The sequence below is a fragment of the Argentina silus genome, assembly GCF_951799395.1.
Source record: "Argentina silus genome assembly, chromosome: 5".
Taxonomy (NCBI): Eukaryota; Metazoa; Chordata; class Actinopteri; order Argentiniformes; family Argentinidae; genus Argentina; species Argentina silus.
Genome location: NC_139659.1, coordinates 9,854,064 through 9,882,020, shown reverse-complemented (window position 1 = coordinate 9,882,020; position 27,957 = coordinate 9,854,064). Strand labels below are relative to the sequence as shown.

General features: G+C 46.1%; 1 protein-coding gene across 1 annotated transcript; it reads left to right on the top strand.

The window, feature by feature from the left end:
- Nucleotides 1-2,411: 2,411 nt before the first annotated feature.
- ttll11 (tubulin tyrosine ligase-like family, member 11) lies at nt 2,412-27,710 on the top strand. The gene is made up of 10 exons (XM_083670881.1): nt 2,412-3,690; nt 7,388-7,487; nt 8,410-8,543; nt 11,804-12,094; nt 12,361-12,645; nt 12,739-12,834; nt 12,927-13,039; nt 23,069-23,317; nt 23,407-23,513; nt 26,032-27,710. The coding sequence occupies exons 1-10, from the start codon at nt 3,142-3,144 to the stop codon at nt 26,391-26,393; spliced, it is 2,286 nt and encodes a 761-aa protein (XP_083527007.1). The 5' UTR covers nt 2,412-3,141; the 3' UTR covers nt 26,394-27,710.
- The last annotated feature ends 247 nt before the right edge of the window (nt 27,711-27,957 follow it).

Sequence of the window (27,957 nt, the reverse complement as noted above, 5' to 3'; positions counted from 1 at the left end):
ATGTATGGGTTGGTGTCAGCAGGTGGATGTCGCTTGGAGGTGTTTTTTGAATCCCGCAGACTGTTGGTGGCATTGACACAGCGCCCTAGCTGTGCAAAGCGACTCCCCCATTGGAGCAAAGTTCCAATTCATGACGTAACCTCGTCCACTGGGAAAACATCGCCAAATAACCGCTCGACCGTGAAGTAACTGCCCACAGTGACGTCTAATAGCCTCCTATTCCTCCGCATTGTTTGTTATTGGTTAGACTTCACTACTTATTTTCAAATCTGAGACCTATTTCTTCAGTTTATTGTTGAAAAACTGAAGGAATAGGTCTCAGATTTGTCACAATTTAACTATGTCAAAGGGTAGACCCGGTAACAATGTATCCAAATATTTTTAGGTTGGCTACAGTGTACCAATTCCATTACTTGCCCATAAAGAATATTTTTTTAAACGATAAATCTCTTCAATCTACTAACTTGGACTCTCCGCCAGCACTAAAATGTGTGCCTCTGGCCCTGATGGCATTCCCAAGAACATGAACCTCATGAAAACCCTTCATAAATTGATAACAACCTTTTTATATCAGTGAGAAACGTGCATTACCACGATTACCCATACATACAGAGCCACATGACTGTCTGGAGTAAACCCTGATGGACACCTCGCCAATCATCCCATTGGCAGACCATCTCTAGATTTCAGAGATGAATATTGTTATTATTATTTTAAATAATGTTTAGATAACAGAAAAAAACGTGCTGGATGATCTCCACCATGGTGTCTCAAATTCACTTCAAGCCTCTTTTGATAAATGCAAGTCTACGCAGTTTATCATGAACAAAATACATTTTGTGTAATATACGTAATATATTCTCCCTAAAACATGCAGATCCACACACTTTGGGCTGGATGAGTTTGCTTATGCAGAAAGTCATGAGGGGAGTCAGCCTATGAATTACAAATTGAGCCCTAACCTTATCCCCAAGGCACTCTAGTATTAACAATTGGAAAGGCATAGATGTACCATTATGAATACAAATTCACCAAGCCTATAAAGCAATGTCACACAACATGCTTCTGGTGGTGATTATCCAACGATTCCTATCCTATCTTTCAGATTTGCAGCTGTGCCTGTGGGGAAGGGAAATTAGTGAAACCAGCTCAAAGGGGCAATGGGTTTAGTACTCAATATAGTGTGTTGGGGATGATGCCCTTCTTCTAGCATTGTGACTGCCAAAGGCACCTGGTCCTAGCATAGATTTTTGCTTATGATGACTGATGTATAGATGATTCACTTACTTTAGACAAATGTCTTGTTGTAAGTCGCTTTGGATAAAAAGCGTCTGCTAAATGTAAACAATTTAAATGTAAATGCCCTGTTATAATATCCCAGTTCTGATGGATGAGATTGAGAAGGAAGCAGTCCACAATCACGCCTAAAGGTATACAGATTCATATAGAGAGGCTACATACTCTTCAATATGCTATTTGGCATACGTTTACTTCTCTCTAGGTCACAACTGATCAAGTAACCTGCCCGATAACAAATTCCTGGTATGCATTAAGAATTTCACTGGCACTGTGACTCTGCATGAAGTAGTACAAACACGTCCTCTGCTGGTGTTATATAGAATGTTTCCCAAATATCAAATCACTGAACTCGAAATAGTTGTGTTCAGATAAAGGAAATACAAACATGTCCGTTGATTATTTCTTCTTTCTTAATTATGTAATGGGCTTCATTAAATGAACCAACGATATGCAGTAAAATGTGCTTCATGCTGAGTTTGGTAGAACACGTCGTAGGTCCGTGTGTCCGCTCTGCAAATACAAGTTTGACATCAAGTTTGACATCACAGAAATAGGATCAGCAACTAGACTGGACCATTGATGAAGAAGACAAGATACACTCACCGAGCACTTTATTAGTTCTACCACACCCCAAAGGTGTTCAATTGGAGTCAGATCCAGTGACTGGGAAGGCCACTGATGAACACTGAACTCATTGTCTTGTTCATGAAACCAGTTTGAGACGACTTTTGCTTTGTGACATGGTGCATTATCATGTTGGAAGTAGCCATTAGAAGATGGGTAAATTATGGCCATGAAGGGATGCACATAGTCAGCAACAATACTCAGATAGGCTGTGGCATTCAAGCGATGATTGCTTGGTATTAACGGGCCCAAAGTGTGTCAAGAAAACATTCCTCACACCATTACACCACCTCCACCATGAGAAGGTGTACAAGTGTTCCAAATAAAGTGTTCGGTGAGTGTATGTGGTTTCCTATCTCTGTGACACTGAGCATAAGACCACCAGTCTACGGTATGTTCCTCGAAGGCTTCCGTCGGTTGCGTTGTCAACGGGATCAAAACACCGACACATCATTTCCACCACCCGTTCATTCTTCCGGGCACCGCGACAGGCGGTGTCACAGCTGCTGTATGACAGTGTTCTCCGATGCTGTCGGCCGCTTTTCTAGTAGAAGTAGAAGGTAACCGCGTAGCTCTGTTCATTGCAAAACAAAGTTTCACTTCGTGGATGAAACAAAAGTCATTTCATTTAGCTAACCAGCAATGTCAGTCGGCGAAGTTAGCTAGCTAGTCAGCCAAAATTACAAATCAGCTGCCGTGATTGGGACCCAGCTTGCAAATGAAATGTAGCTAGCTACCGTTATCTAGTCAGTTTTATGATGGGATGAATCCAAGTGTTTTGACTTGTAGCATAATATTGAGAGATACACATGTGCCATGTTTAGCTATAACCTAGAGATGGGTGCTTTACACAGCCATATAGCGTGAAGTTATTTGGCATCTGTCACGATATCGTTGAAAGAAAGTCTGAGTAACGTGTAGCTAGCTAGCTTGCTTGCTCACTCGACATGTTTAAAGGGCTGTGTCCGTGGTGCATCTTCACCAAAGAAACGTTTAAACTAGCGAACGCATCTGGTTGTGAATACTGACATTGTCAGTAGCTGTTAGTTTACGATGATGTAATGTCTGTGTTATGTCTGGTCTTCTATGTAAAGTGGTTACACAACGTCTAGCGAGATGGTTTGCTAGCAATGCAACATTCTGTGTGTCAGTGTGAGCAGCTGTCCTCTGCTCGGGTTGTGTGTGATTGCCGAGCCCTTCCCAGTGATATTGATTCGTATGATGAGTGATCATTATGTAAAAGTGAGGGTTGAGCTCGAGCAAATGAAATCATCTGGTGAGGGTGTCGAGAAGGTGGAGGCCGATATTGAGGAGCAGCTACCAGTGGCATCCCCGGCATCATCTGTGTCACCAATCCCGCCTCTCACCGCATGCAAAGGGGATGCATCCAAAACCTCAGTTACTGGCCGGAGTCGAAGTAAAAGTCGGAGCAAACTGGGAAAAGATCACAAAAACGCATGCACCAAACTGGACTCTGACCCCGCGTTGCATGGGTCGACAGCGGCTGTCAATGCGGGGAAAAACAATAAAATTGATACTGAGCAGATGCTTCAAATCAAAGGGACTGGCAAGATTCTGCAGGGGAAGACTGAAACCAACGGGAACGTTGCGCCCAACCACCAACCCAAAGACACCAAAGGCCCGCACAACAAAGAGGATGGCAACAAACTTGCAAAGAAGAGGAAGCCCATCACCGTGGATACCTCCAAAGCCAAAACCTCATTGGAGGCGTTGAAGCTCAGCATCAAGCAGCTAAAATGGAAAGAGGTATGTCCATGTCTATTGACTGTTTTCATATATACTGTGTATTTCATGTATATGTGTATGTATACATGTACTGTGTGTATAATGTGTCATCTTTATCAGGAGTCTACAGCCTCAGTCAGTGCTGCTGGTTTTAGACCTTGCTGTATAATTGGACAGAATTCAGACAGAATCCCATGTTGTTCCAACACGGTATCAGGGCAGGTTATTCAGTTATCACCACCACTTGATGACTGCAGTTGTTCATCCTTGAGCTGAACCAAGTATTAATGCACCTCATCCATGTTTCTACAATGAATTACTTCAACAGCTTTATTGCTAATGTCCTACATATTTAACAAGTCTTCATGAAGTAAGGTTGTAGGCTAGTACAGGTTAAGAAGCTGATGGACAGTGGTCACATAATATTTATGAGGAGGACACAGTCACTTTTAACCCTGTCACTCGAAACTGTCGACTCACCGTCGATACAGTTACATCCGCCTGTGGCTGAAAGTTGTTCTAAATGGAAAGCCCTGGCCTTAATACATTTATGAGATGGCTAATTGATATGGTTCCCTTCACTTCGCAAGGCGTACGCCATCTGTTCGGTCCTAAAGGTGTTGAATGTGGTGCAATAATACCTGCCACCACCCATTATGAAGGGGCTCGTTCATTGTACGAGTGCTGGAGGGTAAAGCGATTGGACTGTACAGGTAAAGACTCTTTACTTCTAATGACCATGTGTTGAAATGTAAGCCCTTTAAGTCCATCAGATCTGGTTTCCAAACGTGTAGCCTGAGGCCCTATACTTTACCCTTTGTAACAGCTACACCTTCAACATAGCCAAGGGCGTAACTGATCCCATGTCAGTTCTTTCAGTGGTGCTGAGATGTAAGAGAAGGCCAACTGAGCTAGTGTCAGCTCTGGAACTGTAGGCCTATTAAGGCACAGTGACACAGATGTGTAAGGGGAATGGTAATCATTTCCTTAGAATGTTGTCGATGACACTTTGACTCCAGCGTGTTTGAATTAGAAGTTGTGAGGAGTTAATCTCAGATGGATCTTTTAAGATGTAACCATGCAAATTAAACGGACGCCAAGTTGTTGCAAAAAGTAGCCCCGCAATTCGAGTTGCTCCAACCGAGTCTAGGACTTGCGCCCTCTGACTTGCCAACACACGTGACCGTCTCCTCAAATACCTGATGTAAACCAGCTACAGGTGGGGGTATTTGAACTTGAGGAGTGAGTTTTACCATCTCAAGTCAGTTACACAAACTCGGATTAGCATTCCCCTTTATAATCCATTGCGGTAGCCTATTATTCCCCCTCCTCGTTAAAGGATTGCATGAAGGAGGCACTTATTGTCAACTCTGTCATGTAGTGATGGCTGGTTATAGGGGAGTTTCTGGGACACAGATTAAGCCTAGGTCTACACTAAATAACATTTAGATCAATAGAAATGTCCATTGAAGATGCACATTTAGTCTAGTTTAGGCTTAAGCTGTGTCCCGGTAACTAGCCCATGAAGTTTAACATTGTTTTCACATGTTTGACATTGTGGAAAACCTTTCTGTTCTTTTGCCACAATTAATATGGAAAAGATGTAGCCTGGCGGGCCTGGCCCTAGACAAGATGCACTTGGGGAGAACGATCATTCTTTGACCACACAAGAACTGCAGCTCAGCAAACCAAATGATGGCTGCTAAACCCAAATGTATTTGTTGCTGAGAGAAAGTGACCCCTCTACCTTGTCGTTCCCTTTACTACACTGTCCTGTTATTGATCCACACCGTGCTGCAGAGGACACAGTTTACGCTCTGTTAGCCTAGAGAATTTCCTCAGGCAACTCCCTCACTGAGGTTTCACATTTCATCAAAGACTATTTATAAAAGGATTCCTAATATCAAAGTCCAGATATCAAATCATCACTATTTATTGGCATCCCCAGGGTGGACTAGGTTAGCCCTGGGTAATAGCCTAATAACTACTAACTCACAGGATTGTGTGCTAATGGGCAGTTTGATGGCACAGCAGTTTTCGAGCTTGAGCAGCACCTGCCAGCTGACTTTCAGCATATGGCCTTTCCTCAACAGTGGCAAATGGTTAGGGTGTAATCTCTTGATAATCCAATAGGTTTATATTCTCCTCCAAGGATGGAGGTGGGGGGGGGGTTACATCTTAACGGTCCCTCCTAAAGACCTCTTCACCCCCACTACACCCCCTATACAAGTTTCTTTCCTGTTAATAAAAATTTTAAAAAAGCATTGTCACTGCCTATGGCCCCTGGTCTGAGCATTGATTACTTTATCTTATGATGACTGATGGATAGATGATTCACTTACTTAAACAAATGTATTTGTTCTAAGTTGCTTTGGATAAAGGCGTCTGCTAAATGCCATAATTGTAATGTAAATGGGGGGTGATTGAGTGCTTTTAATTTGGATCGGACAGATTACCTTGCTTCCACCTACCAATTAAGGTTTAAAAAGATACCGTATGTAGGTTAATCATTATACACATGGTGGCAGAGGTTAGATTAACACCTATGCTACTATCTTTTGCCAGTCAGACAGAGTGGGCAGTTGGCATGTATGGCCATGGTTTTTGTCAAACCCTAAGTGTTGTCTAATGTGAAAGAATAGGACAGGGACACTTGACAGACATTCAGTGGGGTTGAGTGACCGATATTGTTATAAAACAGTTAGCCTAGTGGCATGCCTAGTCAACCTCGTGAATTGGGATCAGGAGGAATGACCTGGGTGCCAAGTCTCTGCTAATTCATGCCAACCTCTTTGGAAGAGAGATGACCTCATCCTTCTGCAGAAATACGGCTATGACAACAATGCTTTATTATTCACTCCATCAGGCAAAAAAAAGAAAGTGTGTGTGAGTGGAGCACTGAAGATTACTTAATAGCTGGAATGCCCCTCTCCAATCACACATGATGGGGCTATTCCCGTCCCTCTTCCCCTAGATACTGCCCAAATTAATTTGACCCAGTTCCCTGATGAGATTAGGGGGTTATACATTAAAATCTATGGGAGAGTATTTATAGCAGGCCTTGGCTGCCATGCTGGCTTTCTCTCTCATACTCACTCACGGGATGGTCTTACATCTCTCCAGCTCTCATGTACTGTGGTGGGCGTGTTTCTGGTGTCCTGGTCAGTGTGGGGGCAGGGCAGGTGTGTGTGTGTGTTATGTAAGGTTGGATATAGCGTGTGAGGGGGAAGTGGATCATGGACAGAGCAGGAGTGTGGTTCCAGGACTCAGCAGGGGGTGTTGTAATCCTGTCAGAATATCATGTCTTTACAGGTTCCTTACACTAGGGAACTCTCTCTCCCACAACCCACTGGGGGGGATTAGCTCCGGCCTCTGGGGTCACTGGAAGGGGCCACCCTCCAATGGCCTTTTTGTTACTTTGTAGATTTGTAGCAAGGACAGTTGTCAGTTATCACAATTTATTTATCAGAATTACAGTTGTCACAGTTTTCAAAGACCGCAGAAATGGCTAGACCATATTGCGCAAGGCCCTTGAACTGGTTGTCACTATGTTGCAGTTAAAGAGGCTTCACCACCCAAACAAAGCTGTCCTATCCATGTTTAAGCATGCATTTAGTTAGCATGAGAAAACGTTTCACTCAATGCTACCACAACCCTAACCCTTTATTTATCATATTACCCTTTCCTCATACATTTCTCTCTCTCTCTCTCTCTGCAGTTTCCTGTGGGGCGACGGACAGCCTGCGACATATACTGGCATGGTGTGTCCTTTCATGACAATGAGAACATTGTCTCAGGCCAGGTCAACAAGTTTCCAGGTACGCAAACTCTTATTATAGTCTGGTCTGGCGATGGGAAATACATTTGCGACAAGTCACACAATGCCTGCAGGTCAGCAAGCAGACCTGCGGACCAAACAGCATGACTCGTTTGATTCCTGTGAACTGTTTCAGTATTCGCATCCCTGTTGCTTCAGAGGCTTTTATCTAAGGAGAAATGCAACACTGTGTTGTACATGGCCAGTCAGGTCTGGTCACTGGTTTATGTATATGCAGCCTGTTGGGTTGGTGTCAGATGTGCTAATGCCTGGTCATGCTATAGAGATAGCCAGTAGCCAGGCAGGCCAGTGAAGATTATTGTATTAGGTGTATTAGGCTTCAGCTATGGATCCCGCTCCTTTGAACCCATCGCCCCACTCCTCCTGTACTGGAACATCCCAGCTCTCCTCTGACCCTGGCTCTCATGAGGTCAGATAGGGACTCGTGGTGGGATTACTCCTCTCAAGTCCTATATTGACCAACTATCACCTCCACATTAGTCCTCAGATCTCCTAGAACTAGTATTAGAAGTGCAGGTGAAAATTACGGTATCGTCCATTCAGCCAATAAGAAAACAAGGAAGTGGTCATGCATCTGTTTGTTTACGCCCCAACTTCCATCTATAAAATCAGATAGTGTCTTCACATGTTTACGTTTTTGTCTGTTTTCTGACGGAAGAGTGTGGCCCTGGCCAATTTTTCTATTCCTAATAGTGTTGGATTGAGAGGATTTTTGAGAGGTGGCTGTTTTGCACTAATTTGTGTTTTGTTTATGTTTCCGTTTCTTTCTTTTTTTGTGTTTCAGATATGTCTGTTTTCTGAGAAGGCAAGGTGTGCCGTCACATGCATGTACCATTCACTTGTGTCATGTACAATAAAGGTGTGTTAAAACTCCAAACTGTGTGTGTGTGTGCGCTGTACAGGTATGATAGAGATGTTGAGGAAGATCAACCTGAGTCGGGCCGTGAGGACCATGCAGGAGCTCTTCCCAGAGGAGTACAACTTCTACCCCCGCTCTTGGATCCTTCCAGAGGAGTTCCAGCAGTTCTCTGCCCAGGTAGCTTACATGTCTGTAGTATACTGAACTAGGACCTACCTGCTTGGTCACTACAGCACTCAGAACGACATCGTTTGGTCACTTACAGGCCCACGCATAAGGTCACTCAGCCCTCAGTACAGGACATGGACACTGAGTAAGGGATGTTGGCTCCATCATTCTGAATATAGCCCTTAAAGGTGCAGTATGGAACATTCAAGCTTTCTAATGACTTAATGATGTTTAATTGGGAGTGATCAGGTCATGAGATCCCTTGAAATGCTTACGAAAATGCTGTTTTGGTCCTGAAAAGCACTAAAATGCAGTGTCCAGGGGTGTTCTAGGGGAGTAGACTCACCGATTTTCACCTTTCTGTCTCTGGAGGCTGCCTCTTTGAATTGTGTGTGCATGCAGAAACACATCAGCTAACGACCGACACGGCAAGAAAGTCAATTTTAGAGGGGTTATAATAATAGGGGTCCCTATATTATCATTAGGGAGGATGTTGCTGTTTGGAACATCAAACTAAATTTCGCAGAGGTGGCAGATTTCCAATAGACTGAAGCCCTGCTCCTTTAAATACAGTGCATGACTCTTGTTTGGTCTCTCAGCCCCTGAATACCAAACATTTCTTTCACCCCATCCTTCACTTTCTATCTCCCCACCCCTGTTTGTGAGCTGCACTTCAAAGCCCTACTTTCTCCCTACATTGCAAGCATCTTTCCTCACTAGTGGAGCGTTGGCCCTGACTCAGTGTTGTCAAACCGTATGAGCCCTCGCTGGCTGCTGTTTTCTCTGGAGACCTCCCAAGAAAGGGGCCTTTAGGCACAATGAGGGGCCTTTAGGCCAATGAGGTTTTACTATTCTTTTGTTTTGTGATGTTTGTTTTTTATTTTATTTGTTTAAATTTTCTTATTGTTTTTGTTTTGGGGGATTTTCCTTTTACATGCACGGCATGTTTAAATATGTGAGTTTCATTGATTCAGATTCATTTCTTCTACAAAAATGTATTTAATTCAGAAAATAAAGACATTCCTGGCATATAGTATAAACAGCCATCAGTATGCATGCGAAGGTTGTACTATTCTCAGCTACCTGTCTCTGTCTCAGTTGGTAGATTCACCGCTACCCCATCTATTGTTCATTGTAAATGGCACTCACTGTAGGTATACACGCACAAACACACACACACACACACACACGCACACGCAGTCCTGCCTTTTTGTCACAACGTATAGTGTTACCCCAGGGCAACAATGTTCTTCGATATGTAAGTAGGCCCATTTCATAATAGAACATGACTGGACTGATTATCACATGGGAAATCCTCAAAGTGTATGTCTGCTCCCTTTATGTATTTTGCTTACACACACACATACACATACACACACCCCCCCGCAGCGCAGCACGTCTCTGTGCGGTGTGGTGTAGCAGTGGTCAAGCGGCTGGTGTAATTGGCAGCGACAAGAGAGCTGTTCTGTGCGCAGGGTGGGCGGGTGTAAGCAGTTTAAGGGCCAGAGCAGCTGCTAATAGTGAATGACATGTGCTCCAACAGGCCGTGACGCGCCTGGTCACTGTGATCATACCAGAGGATACCAGCTGTGTGTCGCCACTCCCCCTCCCCCTCCCCCTCCCCCATTTCCCCCCCACTCATCCGGCCTTTGACTGACCCCTCATTGCTGGCAGGCGTGGCTATTTTTAGGACCACTGCTAGAGCCTAAGGTTTTAGGTCAATCTGTGGTTATGGTGTTTGACCTTCAGAGATTGTGATGACTTTTAGAGGTCATGTGTCTTTAGATAGCCCCCTAATCTTGTGTGCCAGGCAGATATTTAATGCTCTATAACTGTATAAAGCCTGATAAACATGGGTCATGTCCCCTGTAGGGACGATGGCCAGGCAGATGCTGCTGACCAAAAAGGTTGCTGGCAGGAGGTTGTGTGAGGACTTCATTAGGAAGTGGATCGAAGTTGGAAGTGCTGATTGAAGCCGCTTTGTAAATGGATCAATGAAGACAGGGAGGAGAGATGGATTTCCTCAAGTTGGAATAGACAGACAGTGTATTAATCAGCTATTCGAACCCTGAGTCCTTGTGGCAGTGTCCTGATTAGCCTTGTCAGACATATGGCTGGGGAAGAAGACTAACAGTGTACATACCAGGAGCAGCACGCTTTAACAAGTGGAAATGAAAGACACTGTATTCAGACAGAAGGGGGCACTATAATCCCTCTCGCAGAGGCTACCCAAAACCCATCCACAGCCACAGACACAGGGGTAGGGGGATTAACCAGGGGTGGGTTTGTGTCATAGGATCCTATCAAAGCAGAGAGCTCCACGTTTTCATGGTAGTTATCGAAATGGCTTAAATCAAGGTCGGCTCGGATAAGGAATGTGCTAGTGGCAAGTGTCGGATATCCTTTGATAATCATAAACTGAAAGTGCCTTAGATGTTAGCCTACACCTTGAGAAATGTAGGGATGGTGTGGTTCATTGATATTGCTCTAGGGGGCAGTGAAGAGACACTGATGTCCATTTTCCATAAAGTGAATACAATGCTGGTATGAGGTACTGGAATGCAGAGGGGCAGAATAATGTCCTCCGCTCACGAGGCAATGATGCAGAGGATTTCCACTGTGTTGGCTGACAGAGTTCAACCTCTGTTACCTAATACCCGTCTTCGTCTCTGACTGAGGTGACCAGCCCTGACCCACACTGGCATACAACCTGGCCATGAGTCACAAGTTAACACTGGTTGAATCAATCAAGTACTGGCTGAGACTTTCTTCTACTTCTTTCTTTCTTTTTTTTTTTCTTTCTTTTTTTTCTTCTGTTTTTTTGGTAACTGCTCTCATGGTCTTTTGGTATGTTCCAAGACTGAATTAAATCATTTTCAATTACAAGGATCCTGGTCTTTTTTTAAGTGAAACAAGAGGAGCTTTAAATCAGTGAAATGTTACGTGATTAATAAGTGGTGATGTAAGACAAAGCAAGCGAGCAGTGTAACAAATCAGCCTTGATTGTCGAGGAGCCCCTCAGTCACAGGAAAGCAGTGGGGTCTCACACTATCGTTGTTAGGTTATTACCTCTAGTTCCAAACATACAGGATATACAGGTAAAATGTACAATACACTGACTAGATGCTATGAAATTCACTATGTACGTTTGCTTTCTTTGTCACGTGTTTCTTTAACATTGCCACATTTCCCCCCCAAGGGTTGGATATATCATCAGTGAGTCCTCGTTCCTTGTTAACCCCTCTCTGCCCTGTCTCTGTCTGTGTCAGATCCGCATGGTCAAGGAAAGCGACTCGACCCTGAAGCCCACCTTCATCGTCAAGCCAGACGGGGGGTCCCAAGGGGACGGCATCTACCTCATCCGAGACCCCAGTGACCTGCGAGTCGTGGCGGGCTCGTCGGGCAAGCAGGCGGTGGTCCAGGAGTACATCCACAAGCCCCTGCTCATCGACAAGCTCAAGTTTGACATCCGCCTCTACGTGTTGGTCAAGTCCCTGGAGCCTCTGGAGATCTACATCGCTAAAGAGGGGCTGTCACGCTTCTGCACAGAGCCCTACCAGGTACTAAGGCACGGGGGAATCACCGGAAGAGGAAGAGTAGACAGGAAACATTTAAAGAAATCACTTAAATGGTTTCATGCTTAGGGACTCTCACCCAAATCAATATTTGATTTAATCGGTCACCTTCGACAAATTGTGGAATGTACAGCAGAACAGAAATGTCGATGGTGCTTTCCTGGGTCTTGGATGTATATGTTTTAGGCATAGAAGCACATGACTGTGTTGGTGATGAACAATGTTTGTCCTCCCTCCTCCTGCCCCACCAGGAGCCCAGCCAGAAGAACCTGAGCCATGTGTTCATGCACCTCACCAACTACTCCCTCAACGTGCAGAGTGGCAACTTTGTCCACTCAGACAGCCTGAGCTCGGGCAGCAAGCGCACCTTCTCCAGCGTGCTCTACCGCCTGGCCAACAAAGGGGTGGACATCAAGAAGGTGTGGTCGGACATCATCTCTCTGGTCATCAAGACGGTCATCGCTCTGGTGCCAGAGCTCAGGGTCTTCTACCAGGCTGATATACCACCCGGGAAACCTGGGCCCAGCTGCTTTCAGGTGTGTGTGTGTGTGTGTGTGTGTTGCACCAGTGACCATGACTCCGCAGGAAATAGATGTGATTCAATATGTGTGTGTGTGTGTGTCTGTCAGATCTTGGGCTTTGACATCCTCCTGATGAAGAACCTGAAGCCAGTGTTACTGGAGGTCAACGCTAACCCCAGTATGAGAATAGAACATGAGCAAGAGGTGAGTGGAACCTTCATCCACATCATCATCATCATGCTTGGTCGTCTAGATGAATGGGCTAGTAATTGGTTGTGTGTGTGTGTGTGTTTCAGGTGGCCCCTGGGGTGTTTGAGTATGTCCCCAGCCCAGTAGACGAGGAGGTGAAAGTAGGCGTCATCAGAGACACACTACGTCTCATGGACCCTGCCCAGAGGAAATCACCAACGTGAGTTTAAATCATCACACACACACACACACACACACACACACACACACACACACACACACACACAAAATGTCCTATTGTTATGACCAGTGGAGCACGTAATGATTGGGTGACACACTCCTCTCACCTTCAGTCTCTTTCTTGCTCTCCCTCCCTCCCTCCATCTTGCCTTGGTGTGTATGCAGAGAGAGTGTCTACCCTCTGTTCGTGGTGGTGCTGTCAGACAGTGAGTCAGACATGGGACCGGGCTGGGCCGGGGATTGCTGATAGGGGCTGGCCATCGCCATCTCTGCCTCTGCCCAGCACAGCTTTTGAAACGCACCACTGAGCAGCTCTCCATAAGCCTGTTAAACGGAAAAATTAAATTCCAGCCGAGCCGTGATGGAATTTCACACTTGACTGTACCGTGTGTGGCGGCTCAGACTCGTCGGCCTGTGGGGTGACCACCAACCTCTTACTGTTGCCATCGCTCTCTCTCCTTTCTGTGTGGAATCATCTCTCTCTCTCTCTCTCTCTCCTTTCTGTGTGGAATCATCTCTCTCTCTCTCCTTTCTGTGTGGAATCATCTCTCTCTCTCTCCTTTCTGTGTAATCATCTGGATCTCTCTCTCCTTTCTGTGTATAATCATCTCTCTCTCTCCTTTCTGTGTAATCATCTGGATCTCTCTCTCCTTTCTGTGTATAATCATCTCTCTCTCTCCTTTCTGTGTAATCATCTGGATCTCTCTCTCCTTTCTGTGTGGAATCATCTCTCTCTCTCTCTCCTTTCTGTGTAATCATCTGGATCTCTCTCTCCTTTCTGTGTGGAATCATCTCTCTCTCTCTCTCCTTTCTGTGTAATCATCTGGATCTCTCTCTCCTTTCTGTGTATAATCATCTCTCTCTCTCTCTCCTTTCTGTGTAATCATCTGGATCTCTCTCTCCTTTCTGTGTGGAATCATCTCTCTCTCTCTCTCCTTTCTGTGTAATCATCTGGATCTCTCTCTCCTTTCTGTGTATAATCATCTCTCTCTCTCCTTTCTGTGTGTACTCATCTGTATCTCTCCCTCTGCTCACCATCTTGCCCTATCCCCTCTCTTCTCTATTCTTCTCTCTTTCCCACTCTCCTTCTTGGCTATGATAAGTCAGAGCAGCTCTCTCTCTCTCTCTCTCTCTCTCTCAGTAATTCTAGTATATTCTATTATCAGTCGTCCTCTGAGTGTGAGAAGAATAACTTCTGGGGGATAATGCCCTTTTTGCTATTATCATATTCATGACCAGGAGCATATTGATATCATCCTGTATAATATCTATAATCCTAAATCATCCTCCTCTGCACGTTTGGCACTCTCTCTGATGTGTACGTCGACACCCATGTCCAGTACACCCTGTTTTGGCAGAGCGAGTCGTACAGTCAGTGGTATTGTAGCTGTTGTAGAAGGTGAAGGAAAGTCTCCTGGAAGTGCAGCGTTGGTGTATTCTGCCTGTCTCTGCCACTCCACCATAGAGCAGTTTGTGGATTCTTGTCTTTGGCAGTGTGGCATTGGCTGAGCGGCAAGGCTGGTCTAAGTAGAGTCTCTGCTATCAGAACAGCAGTAGACTCAGCTGTGGTGTGGCCTTCCAGGGTATTCAGGCATTCACTGGCTACAGCATTGGCATTGACAGAATGTCTGCTTTAGCCCACCTGTTCCTCACACTTACTGAAGAGGAAATGAAATAACCGGTGTGTATTGAGTTATTTACAAACACCCAATTGTTTGGGACAGTGTTCAAGTCCTGGATGTTGTATGATTTAGCTTTTCAGTGTGCAGCAATACATCACTGGTTGAAAATGACACAACAAATCAGGTTTGTTGTCGGCACAAACAGACTCTCACTCACACACACACACACACACACACACACACGCTCCCCCTGCTTACCGTCAGAAGGGAAATTCAAGTTTAGTGTTTGTCAGACGGTGATTGCGGGCAAATTTGGTATCAGCTCTGCAGACAGAGTGTGACTGAGTCCCATGACTGTAGGGGAAAAACGGCTAATTATACGCAGCTACCGCTAATGCTTATTCACTTAGCATTAGCACAGTGCTGGGTGCAGCGATACAGTGGCAAAATGAGCACACATTAATCACGTCCTCTTCTTTTATATATATGTGTGTGTGTGTGTATCCGCGTGCTATGTTTGTCAACGCCATGCCTATTTAATAAAACCCGTCATTAAGGTAGACGAGATGCAGCTCTAGAAACAGGAGCCAAAAACTCAATGATGGCTTCATCTGATGAGCACTAAACTAGCTGCGCTGACAAGCTACCCACACTACTCTCCCCCTCCCCTTCCCTCCCCTCCCCTCCCCTCTCTCCCTCCCTCCCCCCTCCCTTCCCTCCTTCCATCCACAGCAGCCAAATGCTGTTTGATTTTCAGTAATGATCTGCAAAATGAAACTAAATGAAGCATGAAGATTGACTGCAGCTTTCTGGAAACATTTTTGATTCCTGATTATCAGGGGAATAAATGAAAACACTAATGCATGTCAGAGGGAGTGATGTGTGAGGTCATGCGTGTGTGTGAAGCCGACCCTGGAGGTGGTTGTATTGCCAGATATCCTGTCGGTGCTGTAGCTGCTGCTGCCTCTGAACACCTCCTAATGGCAGAAGCAAAGCAATACCAACTCTGCAGTTTTGTCTTGATGTGTTTCTCGCTATAATAATGCAGGAATAACTCAATAATGAGAAGCAACATGAGGAAGGAAGCAGTTCTTAGTTATTGTACTGTATAAGAATATATTACTTTATTTTTTTTATTTTTTTACTGGGCAAACCGAGAGTTCCTATAGCATTCTGGGGGAACCAGAGCAGATGGTACATTTAAATGTACCTGCGTTTGAGTAGCAGACAGCTGTTGCAGACCGTGGAGAAGGTAGGACACAGTCATGGGGCTGCTGAAATGTAGACAGCTCTGAGTCCCATATGGACATGATGTTCCCTGAGACGGAGGAGTGAGGGAGAGGAACGAAGTGACATAAAAAAAAAAAAAAAAAAGGAGAGAGATTGAGAGGGAGAGAGACTAAGCGAGAGAGACAGAAGGAGAGATTGGATAATGAGAGGGAGGGGATGGAGAGAAGGGCGAAGATGGAGAGGTACCTTTATAACAAGAGAGAGACTGGGGGAGATGATGAAGGGGTGTGAGGAGTGAGAGAGGGAGACTGAGTGAGAGAATGGTATGGTGTGAACGCGTCACTGACACACTCAGACATGCAGCGTTCTCACCTGAGCTGCGGTGTGTGTCGTGTGTGTGTGTGGAAAGAAACATATGCTGGATATGCCCCCACACATATCCAGGACACGTGTGAGGATATGGTGGTGAGGGACAGGTTTATAAAATTAGATGAACTCGTGTGTGTGTGTGTGTGTGTGTGTCTGTGTATATATATCTATATCTCTCTCTCTCTCTCTCATATATATATGTACACCTGGCCAGGTTAACTGTGGTTATACTGCTTAAGACCAAACTGTTGCCATCTCTATTTTTGAATTCTTCTCATTCTGTTGAATAGAACTCCTCTGTTTCCTCATGTCCTTATGCTCCACATGTCCTTGGTTCCTCGCTGAAACCCTCCTACTACTGTGCCTTCCAGAGCCAGGTTTTGAGTATGTGGGTGGCGGTTAACTTTTAAAGTCCTTTTATTCAACATTCCGACTGAAGTAGGCCTGCTGTATAGACCTGAAGGACACACAACACTATGCAGAGACAGTCACAGGGTGGGAGAGCTTAGCGAAGAACACTGCATCTCCTCCTCTCTCTCTCTCTCTCTCTCTCTCTCTCTCTCTCTCTCTCTCTCTCTCTCTCTCTCTCTCTCTCCCCCCCCATTCATCATCCTCTCTTATTCCTCTCTTCCTCTCGTCCTTCTCTCCAGGCTTGGCACTTCCCTCCCATCGAAGCGTCCTGGCTATTGAACAGATGTTCCCATCGTTGTCTCCGATATCTTTAGTGTTTTCTGTGGCTTGGCACCGTTCTCTTCCAGTGGCTGTGGTGTCCTTGTGACATTAATGGGCTGATTGATTTCATTAATGATTTATCTGTGCTCTCTCAAAGCCATTCACTCTGCTTACTTATTCATGGAGAAAGGGAAACTGCCTTGTGACAGTCAGAGATACTGTGTGTGTGTGTGTGTGTGTGTGCGCGCGCGCGCCCCTGAGTTGGCCACAGGACATGGGTAACGCATTCTAACGCATTCTGCTCAGGGAAGCTGACTGGCAAGCGGACACATTGTAGAAAGCCTCAAGTCTGTTATCAAACCAAACCCTAGATTACGCCACTGACTCCTCCAGGGGGCTGCGTCATCACTCCTCCCGGCTCCTGCTCAGCTGCCTTCAGTGGGTTGCAGCAGCAGCAAGAAAAGTTTCTCATCAAATTTGAATGGGCACTCATTCTCCAAGACCTCATTTCATCTTTTCTCAATCCCCCCCCCCCCCCCCCCCCCTCAGTGATGGAGGTGCTTCAGAGACAACTGTAAAACCAACAGAGCACTCTGAAGAGCACGTCTAGGGATAATGAGAGCTGATGAGAGATTTATTGACGATCAATGCCTCACTTCTCAGTGTTCGTTCTGGTTGCTTGAGGGGGCGGGGGGGGGGGATGGGGGGAATTTCTGAACTTCTGAACTTGTTCCAAAAGTATAGCAAGCGGTGTATAGATTTGAGTTGAGTTACATTTGTTTTTGTTTATCGCTGCTTTGGTTGCCTAGCAGTGTCTTTGAAATGCCTAGTGCGGACATGCGCCCTACTAGTAGTGAGAATGTGTCTCTGTCCGGCCTGCTAAGGTCACAGCAAGGTCAGTGAGGTGGAGAGAAAGAGATGGAGGAGAGTGAAAGAGCAAGGGAGGGAGAGATGGAGTGGGTGTGGTGCTTGTGGACAGATGGGAGTGAGGTTGTTTCTCAGGCATTGATTTGCTGTAAGCTCGGCTTGGGGAGGTCTTAGCGGTCACTCCTGCCAGCAGTCAGACATCTCTCTCTCTCTTCCACTTCCACTCAGGTCCGCCATGCCTTTTTCACACTCACTCCTTTTTCTCTCTTATCTTCTCTCTCCATCCCCTGCCACCCTCTCTACCTCTTTTACTCTCCCTTGCTTCTCTCTCTCTCTTTCTCTCTCTTTTCCTTCACCTCATATCCTTTTCTTTTTCGATCCCTCCCTCACACCTCCCCCTCCCATCCTCTTGCCCCTCTGCCTGATCACAGGCTTCCTAGGTCAATCTACCCTCCAGCTGTTAGAAATAAAATCAGACTTTTTTTTTGGGCAATAAAATCAGTCTTTTTTTTTGGGCAATTCACATTTTTTTATTTCTCCCATGAATGATCCACATTTAAATGCTATCCTTAAGGTAGCCCAGAGGCTAGGCTACCAGAGAACATGAAAAGAGAGAAAGATAGGGCAAATAGGGATGATGGAACAGAAGGTCACTTCAACTCCAGCAGCAATACCAGGATATTTATTCACAGCCTTTCTGCCCGTGTCAAATCGAGTTGCCTTGTTGAGCCCTAGAAAATAAAGGCCAAACAATTGTGTTGTGGCTGTGGTGGGTTGTTGAGTGGATAAATGATTTGTGGGAGAGCTTTTTAGAGGGCGAGTGGGTCATGTTGATTTCTTGGCCTGTCTAACAGGAGGTACGTCTCTCTACCTCTGCTTCTCACGTCTGCTGCTGCTGCTGCATTCAAAACCTCAGAGCGACACAAGATGTTTTGCTGTTTTTACAGTACTTGTCTCTTGACTTACCACACATTCCTGGGGGAGTAAACCACCAACTTGACTGGTCAGAGAAATAAATAAATAGAGAGAAAAAGAGACCATGTTGAAGTGGTGATGAGCGGAATGACACACACACACACACACACTGGCTGGCTAACTCTCTGGGTGCACACCAGTCAAGGTTAACTGTAAACAGTGAGTGAGTGGCAGTTGGTTTTCCCCGTCGTCCTTTAGCGTCTCGGCTCTGCCAACTTCAAAAGTTGAATCGGTTAGAAAATAATCAGTTATTTTAATGGGTTTTCTGCTTGATTCTAGGTAGGCTACGCACGGAAATCTGAAAAGTGGTTCCAATCAATGTTTTTGTTGTCGGGTGTGTGTGTGTGGGGAGGGGGCTTAGGATTCAACCTTGCGGGGGGATTCTGCGGTACACCAGTGGGTGAGAGTTGGAAAAGGTCAAATTCAATGTCGTTCCCTAAAGGCCTGTCTTGAAGCAGTCAGGCAGGAGATGAATAATGATGTTTGTCTGTCTGTGTGGAGCAGAGGGATGCTGCTGGTCTCTCTCTCTCGCTCTCTCTGTCATAAATGTCAAGTGCTATCTGTTCTCCTAAGCAGAGAGCCTCTCACCCTAATCATTCTCCAATCTGCCACCGCTCTGCTGAACGCCACTGAAGTTCCTCTGGAGCGCTATCTGACTGACTCCCATATGTGAGCCATTCATATCCAGAGGGCCCGCTTTTGTGTGTGTGTGTGTGTGTGTGTGTGTTTCTGCGTGTGTGTATGTGTTTCTGCGTGTGTGTGTGTGTGTTTCTGCGTGTGCGAGAGAGAGAGAGGGGTAAACAGTGTCAGATGTGTAAGGTCAAATTATGTTCACTGCAACACCTGAACACGCTGTGTGTACAGTAATAGCAGTGCTTTTTGGAAGTGTGTTTGTCCATGTGTGTATACAGTGTGTCCTTGGCTGCTATCCCCATATAAATAAGTGCCCAAAGAGAGACGGATGCAACCTGACCTGTTTGTGTGTGAGCGGTTACAGCCACAGAAAGGGAACAAGTAGAATGGACATGGTCCAATGACCACGTGTGTCGATAAACACCGTCCCTGTCAGCCATCTAGGGAATATACACTCACTGAGCACTTGATTAGGAACATCTGTACACCTTCTCACGGTGGAGGTGGTGTAATGGTGTAGGGAATGTTTTCTTGGCACACTTTGGGCCCGTTAATACCAATCAATCATCACTTGAATCCCACAGCCTATTTGAGTATTGTTGCTGACCATGTGCATCCCTTCATGGGATGTGGTAGAAGGGGAGATTCACGGCTTGAAAGTGCACCTGAAAGGAATTGCGTGATGCAATCATGTCATCATGGACCAGAATCTCCCCTTAGGGAGGGCCCTACCCAGTATTGGTATAGTGTTCCTAATAAAGTGTTCAGTGAGTGTATGTCTAACACCTGGTTCCTCAGACCATGGCAATTTGGCTAGTACGCCAAAAGATGGCCGACATGGAATTGTAATACATAATTGCCGTGGTTATCATTGTGTAGAACACACGCAAAGAGAGGCGGCACCATAGAGTTATACAATCCAGATTGTATATATGTTTTCACCGTTTTTAAATCTCAACTTAAATCGGGAGACGTCAGAGCAGCATTTACCCCATGGAATGTTGATTTTAGAATGGGCTTGTCTGTTCTACTCCTTCTATTTCTATGGTTCCAACAAGGCCCTGGCCCTGTTGTGCGTGCGCACTCAGGAACCCTTTCTGTTCGGCCAGCCAGCCCCTCTAGCAACAACTCTATTGAACCCCCCTTGCCTCCTACCTCCGGTCCTTCAGAGTCAGTAAAGTTCTAGTGCCCCTGGCAGAAGTTGTGTTCCCATTGTGCTTCACACTGCACTGCGGGTGGGTAATCATTTCACTTCAACTAAAAAGAGAAACAGCAATTCTCTTTTTTTTTTTGTTTTGAACAATGGGCATTTCTTTTTTCTTTTTTTTATATAAATGTGGCGATTTGTTGGATTCAATATCCTGCGGAGATGAAGCCGAGGTAATATGACGGGAGGGGGGTTAGAAATTGCTTCGCCAGCTCAAATGGCACCTCTCAGGAAGAAGTGGCTTGTTTGCAAAAAAAAAAGAAAAAAGAAGTTTACCCTTTTTCAATTGAGTGGGAGTGGGTTTTTAGATTGACTTTTCGTTTTATATTTACATCTCCCTTTTGTTCATTACACAGAAACCTACTTCGGCAGATTGTGGCACAGTTGCAAAAGGATTATAGGTAGTCAAGCTACAGTATAGCCTTCTAAGGTGGAATGTTAGGTAGTGCTAAGATGTAGTGTTACTTGTCATTGAAATAGGAAGTATGCAATTCCACAGTGTGTGTGTGTGTGTGTGTGCGCGCCCCCCCATGTGTGCTCTGTGTGCCCTGAGCGTGCGCTGCGTGCCGTGCGTGTGTGTACATGCAAAGCCTACATAATGAAGCCAATGGTTGGAGACCAGCACTGAGACCCTGAGTCTCTGAGAAAATTAAACCATCACCAGCAGGAAGGATGCACTTTTGCCCCCTCTCCTCTCGCCCCCTCTGCCTCCCCTGCCCCCAGGACTAATTGAAAGCCAGGCATGCAGCTTGCACCTCATTAACATAATTCAGAAATAATTGCTTTTGTTTCTCCTTAAACCGTAGGAATGTTATTTTGCTCCCCTCTCTCCTTCTCTCTTTACCCCCCTGGGTCTGCTAAGACCGGTCCAGCCATCTGGCTACCAAAAACAGAGAGAGGAGATCTTTTCAATTATGACACACACACACACACACACACACACGGTGTGTTTCATGTTATCACAATTCTTGCCAAAGTGCATAGGATATAGATTTCTGGAGCTCAATTGAATTTCCACTCTTTTTTTATCTATTGTTATTAAATCTTAGGCCTATTTGTCACTTTAAAACAGTTTTTTTTTTTTATTGGCATTGAATTGAATTCCATTTCAGTTTATTCATTCATTCAATTCATTCATTCAGGTAGGCTACGGTAAAGGGTGGAGATTAGTGTCTTATCTGCTCCAGTGCAGACACAGAGCAGACCATTAAGAGACTGCTTCATGCTGCTGAACACGGCCTAAACACTAGCTACTAACACAACACAGAAACCACAACTCTGTCTGCCCAGGTCTTCACATCCCAGCCTATCAGGGGACAGAGTCTTCAGCCCAACTGTCTGATTATTATGTCATGTTGACCTCCATCATTGTAACTCAACTAAAGTGTTGTTTTGTCTTTCTGAGAAGCCAAGCATGAAGTGTTTGTTTTCTTCATGAGGCTACAGAATACATCTGAATATCTTTCCTTTTAGGAAATCAATGATGAATGGATGCATAGTGGACATCAATGATGAATGGATGCATGTGTGTTAATAATATAATAATAATAATATAATATATGCCATTTAGTTGACGCTTTTATCCAAAGTGACTTACATTGCAGTGAGTGCATACATTTTTCAGTATATGGTCCCAGCGTGTTGTTGCTGCTGACAAAGTGTGTGTGAAGAAAAAAACCCTCCTTCTTCTAGCATTGTGACTGCCTACGGCCCCTGGTCTGAGCATTGATTACTTTATCTTATAATGACTGATGGATAGATGATTCACTTACTTAAACAAATGTATTTGTTGTAAGTCGCTTTGGATAAAAGCGTCTGCTAAATGCCATGAATGGAAGTGTAATGTAAATGTGTGTTATTATTCCCTTTATCTTTCTATAACTATGTCCCTGATACATTATTCATCTGTCCCTCCCCTTCCTGCCCAGCAGAGCTGTAGACCTGTAGAGCCCAGTCAGTGAAACCTTACATCTATATGTCAGTAGGCCCTCTCCTCTCCTCTCCTCTCCTCTCCTCTCTCCTCTCTCCTCTCCTCTCTCCTCTCCTCTCTCCTCTCTCCTCTCTCCTCTCCTCTCCTCAGCTGTAGATCTGCTGATGTAGAGTCCTCATTAGCCTGTCCTTATGGTCCATTACTCAGTCCTGCTGGACACACACACACACACACACACACTCTCACAGCACCACTGTTACATCACTGTCTCACCTGAATGAATACCCACAGGACCTGCTACCCCTGGTCATAGATCACCAGGTCTGACCTCTATCCACATCTCTGTCTTGATTGATATGTACTACGTGCGCGCACACACACACACACACACACACACACACACACACTATCCTGTCTCATTATTTGAACTGAGTCAATATTTCCCCTGTGGTTGCAGTCACAGTAACCCTACAGTACCCCTCTCTCCTGTTTCCCTGACGACAGGTCCCACACAGGGGGCGTGTCTGAGCATCAGCAGCAGGAAGAGATCCTGGTGGAGGCGGGGTCACCTGAGAGGGCGGGGGAGGAGGGCGGAGTCCTGCCCTCTCTTTGTCTGAAGCAAGTGTTCCCCAAGTACACCAAGCAGTTCAACTACCTGCGCACGGTGGAGCGCATCGCTGCCCTCTTCCTGCGCTTCCTGGGGGTCAAAGGGAACATGCGCCTGGGCCCCACCGGCTTCCGCACCTTCATCAGGTCATCATCCACACACACACACACACACACACACACACTAAACATAGATAGTGAGCTGACGTTGTGTGTGTGTGTGTGTGTGTCTGTAGGAACTGTAAGCTGAGCAACAGTAATTTCTCCATGGCATCGGTGGACATCCTCTACATTGACATCACACGCCGCTGGGCTGGCATGTTGCCAGACTCCAGAGAAGCAGGTAACCCTCCTCCACCTGACCAACCGTGGCCCCTTCACACACACGCAGCCCACCAATCGGCACCGTTAGTCACCTCACACACACTACCCACCAATCACCAGTCACCTCACATACACACACACACACACAGCTCACCAATCACAATACACCCCAAATGTTTGAACATGGCCAATATGGATTCACCCTCTTCTCTCTGTCACGCACACGCACGCACGCACACACACACACACACACACACACACACACACCCCTAATGAAGAGCAGTATGCATCCGTAAAAGACAAGGAACTAAGAGACCTTTAGAGTTGGTGTGCAGTGTGCTTTAAGCTATGTCTCTCTGGCTTTCACTGTTGGCTGACTAGCCCCCTCACGCTCCTCTCATATAATTGAAATGAGCTCGCATCGCAGAGTGACAACATTTGGAAGAGTATCCACAATGAATAATTCAATACCTGCACCTGAAATATGCGTTGGGGGTAGGGGTGGGGGCAGGTGAGGGGGGGGGGGGGTCTGGTGCTTGGTACGGTTGATTGAGTGCAGCTCCAGAGTTTCTCTCACTGCGCTGGGCACAACTGGGATGGAGGGAGTGAGGGGAGGGGGGGGCCGTGAGCTGAATTTGATACTAGCCAAACGAATTTGGTCATTACCCCTACAGGGCAATAGGAAAACAGAGCCTATCTCTCTCTCTCAGTCTCTGATGATTGGGCAGGGGGAGGGGGGAGGGGTGGGGAAGTTTGTGGGTGGGAGGGGGGGGTAAGGGATAAGGCAAGTATTTATTAATAATAAAGTTTTGTGTTTTGGAAAGCGAGAAATGCTGACTCTAGGCTTTAGTGGAATGCTAAAAGCCCCTTATCACCCCAGAAGAAAGTCTCTCTCTCTCTCTCTCTCTCTCTCTCTCACTGTTTGGCTTTGAAGGAAAATAACTATCTATTTCTCCCTCCCTGTCATCAGTATCCATATTTTCCACTTTCTCCTGGTTTTTCGACCACCTCTTCCTCATCCTTGTGTTTTTATTGAGAACCAATGCACAGTTTTAGGAAGCGTGTGACCAACAGCCGAGCCAAAACAAGTCACGCAAGTTAGGGAACTGCTCGGTAGGCAGAAGCCGTTCATTGATTAATTAATTAATCAGCACGCAGTCATTGATTGATTAATTTGTCCATTCATTCGTTCATTATGTAAATTTTCTGTCCCAATGAACGTCCTGTCATTGTTAATCACACTGAATAGCATAATCACTTCTGCCAATTCTGCCTATCAAAAGTACAGACACACACACACACACACATTTGCATTTTAAACAGACTGTTCAAGCAGCTGTCGACTGCGTCTCTCTCGTGTGTGTGTCTGCTCAAAATACTTGCTCTGATCTTAATACTTCTCCTAACTGAACGCACTCAGTACACCCACTCACTCTAGTGACGCTCGCCTTGACGGAACACACTCCGACAGGCACACACTCAGAACACACTCCGACAGGCACACACTCAGAACACACTCCGACAGGCACACACTCAGAACACACTCCAACAGGCACACACTCCGACAGGCACACACTCCGACAGGCACACACTCAGAACACACTCCCTTATGGATGGTTCTCGACACTTATTATGGTTGTGTGTCAGAGCCCTCCGCTGTCGGGTCTGGAGAGAAGCACATCCAATCATACACTCACAAGCTGGAGGGTTTAACGTCTCAGTCCTCTCCAATCAGACACCTGATTGGCCCTTTGTTGTCGGGGAGTTTAGTGTTTGTGGTATTGTTAGTGGTATTCAGAGCAGAGAGAGAGAGAGACCGAGAGACCGAGACCGGCTTTGAGAAGTTGAGAAAGTTCACCAAAATGGCAAATTCACCTCTTCTTTTTGCGTTTGCCTCCCGAGGGCTTAGTCACATAAGATGGGCGTTTACTTAGTTCGCTACACCTAAGCTTCAGCAGTGTTGAGGTTCAAACAGTGAGAGTGAAAAGAACCATGCATCAAATAGAATACCTTCAACCAACCTCAAACAAAGAGTAGCACCCTGTAGTGTGATTACTGGGGGGAACAGCAGCCGAGTGTTTGTTTGAACTAAAAGGGGATGTTGTCACAGCGCACTCCCAGGGACGCTGCCATTTCACCACACGACAAGATTCAGTACGCTTAAAAACTCTCAACTTATCAAAGTAGAAGTTTCTTTCCAGACTACTGTAGCTCCTTATATTCCGAACTCTGCTGCTGCCAGGTCTAGACTTCCCCCTTGGCGGTGCTGGTGTGTGTTCAGATGGGATAATTTATGAGTCTGTCAGTCAGATTCATTCGGGGGGGGGGGGGGGGCGCTTGGTGCAATACTCACCAATACACAGAAGAATACACACAGCAATGAACTAACGTTTGGTAGAGGGAGCATCATGTTTTTTGCTAGGTTTCTCATTAGTGTCGGCTGTGATGTATTCTTTCATCTGGAATTATGAGGCGCTAATCGCTCTTCTCTCATCTGCCCATCCCTCTCCTCCCCTCTCTCTGCCCTCTTTTCTCAGGGATGGGTCTGCAAGCGTTTGTGGAGGCCTTCTTCTACCTGGCCCAGCGCAGGTTCAAGAGCCTGGCTCTGAGGGAGCAGGTGTCCTCCCTGCTGGAGCTGTGTGAGGCCCAGTTGGAGGCCCCAGGGGGCCAGGGAGGCCTGGGGGGGCCAGGGCCTGAGGACAGGCGCTCTCTGAGCTGCAGCAGGGCCCAGGGCCCCAGAACTCACCACCAGCACCACCTTCAGGCCCTGGCCCCAGGCTCTGCCCTGTCAGCCCCTCAGCTCTGCCCACCTGCCCCCACACGCAGGCCAGCCCACCACCACCGCCTGCACCACAGCCTACAGAGGCCCACCACGCTCAGGGGCAATGTGGAGAACTGAGGGAGGGGGGGGGGGCTACACCATCCTCCCCACAGGATCACTCAGATTCCCTCTCCCAGGGGCTCCCTTGAAGAGCAGAGAGAAGGATTGGCTTGACCTTGGAGGCTGACCTCCACAAGACCTCCTCTGGGCTTGATTGCATTTTCTTCGTGGGTGGGGGAAGAAGACCACAGGGGATTGAGAGAGGGGGTAAGAGGGCGACGGACGGACGGAGGGAGGTGTGGAGGGGTGACGTTCCCTCCTGCTGTGGGACCTGTATGAATGGAGTGTGTGTGTGTGCAGAAGCTGTCCACTCAGGCCCAGAGGGGGGAGATGGATGGTCTGTAAGCCCTGTTTTAGATGCACTTATTGATTAGTACCTTCAGGGCAGCTGTGTGCCTCCCTTCACCTTTATCAAACAATGCCCTGGACAATCACTCACACTTACACTCACACACATATACACACATATATATATATACACACACACACACACACCCACTCACTCTTCAGGGAAATCTAGGGAGGCTTCCGCTCTACTGTTGACCACTTCACATGCATGCACATATGCTCTGGTACACACACATACTGTTCATGCTAACACACCCAGACACGTACACACATGTTCTACAGTCTTATACTCACACATTGTAGAACTTGAATGCGTGTATGAATCTGAACATTTGCACATTTAGCTCTTAATCTATAGTGTGTGTGTGTGTGTGTATACGTATGTATGTATGTACGTACGTACGGACACAAGTGTTTGTGTTTCCATGTTTAACTGACTATGTAATGGTCAGGGGGTCTTCTGTTGTCCGTCCTGGCTCACAGAGCCAATCAGTGATGAGATTGCTCATTATTGTTCCAAAGGGAAAAGGTGAACCTCCCAGTTCCTCTTCTTTCAGGTCAGCAGCTACTCCAGCTTGGCAGCCTTAGACAAACAGCAGTGGACGACACAATGCTCCTCAGCAAGACAGGAGGGACGGTGCTGTCAACGCTGCTCGTTTACCAATTCTGTGTCATTCGTGTCCATAGGAATTGTTTTGAGTTGTTTTTTTGTTTTTTTCCTCACGTAATTTATTCACTTCAGTGTCACACGTTATAGACTATTTGCTGTGTTGCGTTGCCGCTTGCCAGAGAATGAACACGAAAGCTATCACTTTGATCCCTATCATAAGGGCAGCTGCTGGTTCAGAGCATGAACCATATAAAGAACACACACTAGCTAAGGCGTAGACGTTTTCTCCCATTATTTATGACTGTATTGATATAGATATCAACTGTAAACTCCACTGGGATATGCCTGTTTGTCTGTTGATTGCACTGCAATACAGAATAAAGGACTGTATCTGAACTTGAACAAACAGGGGTTTTATTTTTGTCGTCTTGCTTTTCTTGCTGCCAGATTCAAGAGTGTACATGATTGGAATACATTATGAATATTTATGTTCCTCCAACGCCTGCTGTATGCAGCATTATACTGTGCATCATCATCCCCCCCCCCCCCCCCCTCCTGAGAGTAGAGTACACCAGTGGAGGCTGGTGGAGGTAGAACTCGGAGGACAGGCTCATTGGAATGCAA

Bases quoted from the DNA above. Each gene is read 5' to 3' on its own strand.
- ttll11 (XM_083670881.1), top strand. From the start codon at position 3,142: ATGATGAGTGATCATTATGTAAAAGTGAGGGTTGAGCTCGAGCAAATG. The intron at 3,691-7,387 runs GTATGTCCATGT...CTCTCTCTGCAG, and splicing joins AGCAGCTAAAATGGAAAGAG to TTTCCTGTGGGGCGACGGAC. The intron at 13,040-23,068 runs GTGAGTTTAAAT...CCCTGACGACAG, and splicing joins GCCCAGAGGAAATCACCAAC to GTCCCACACAGGGGGCGTGT.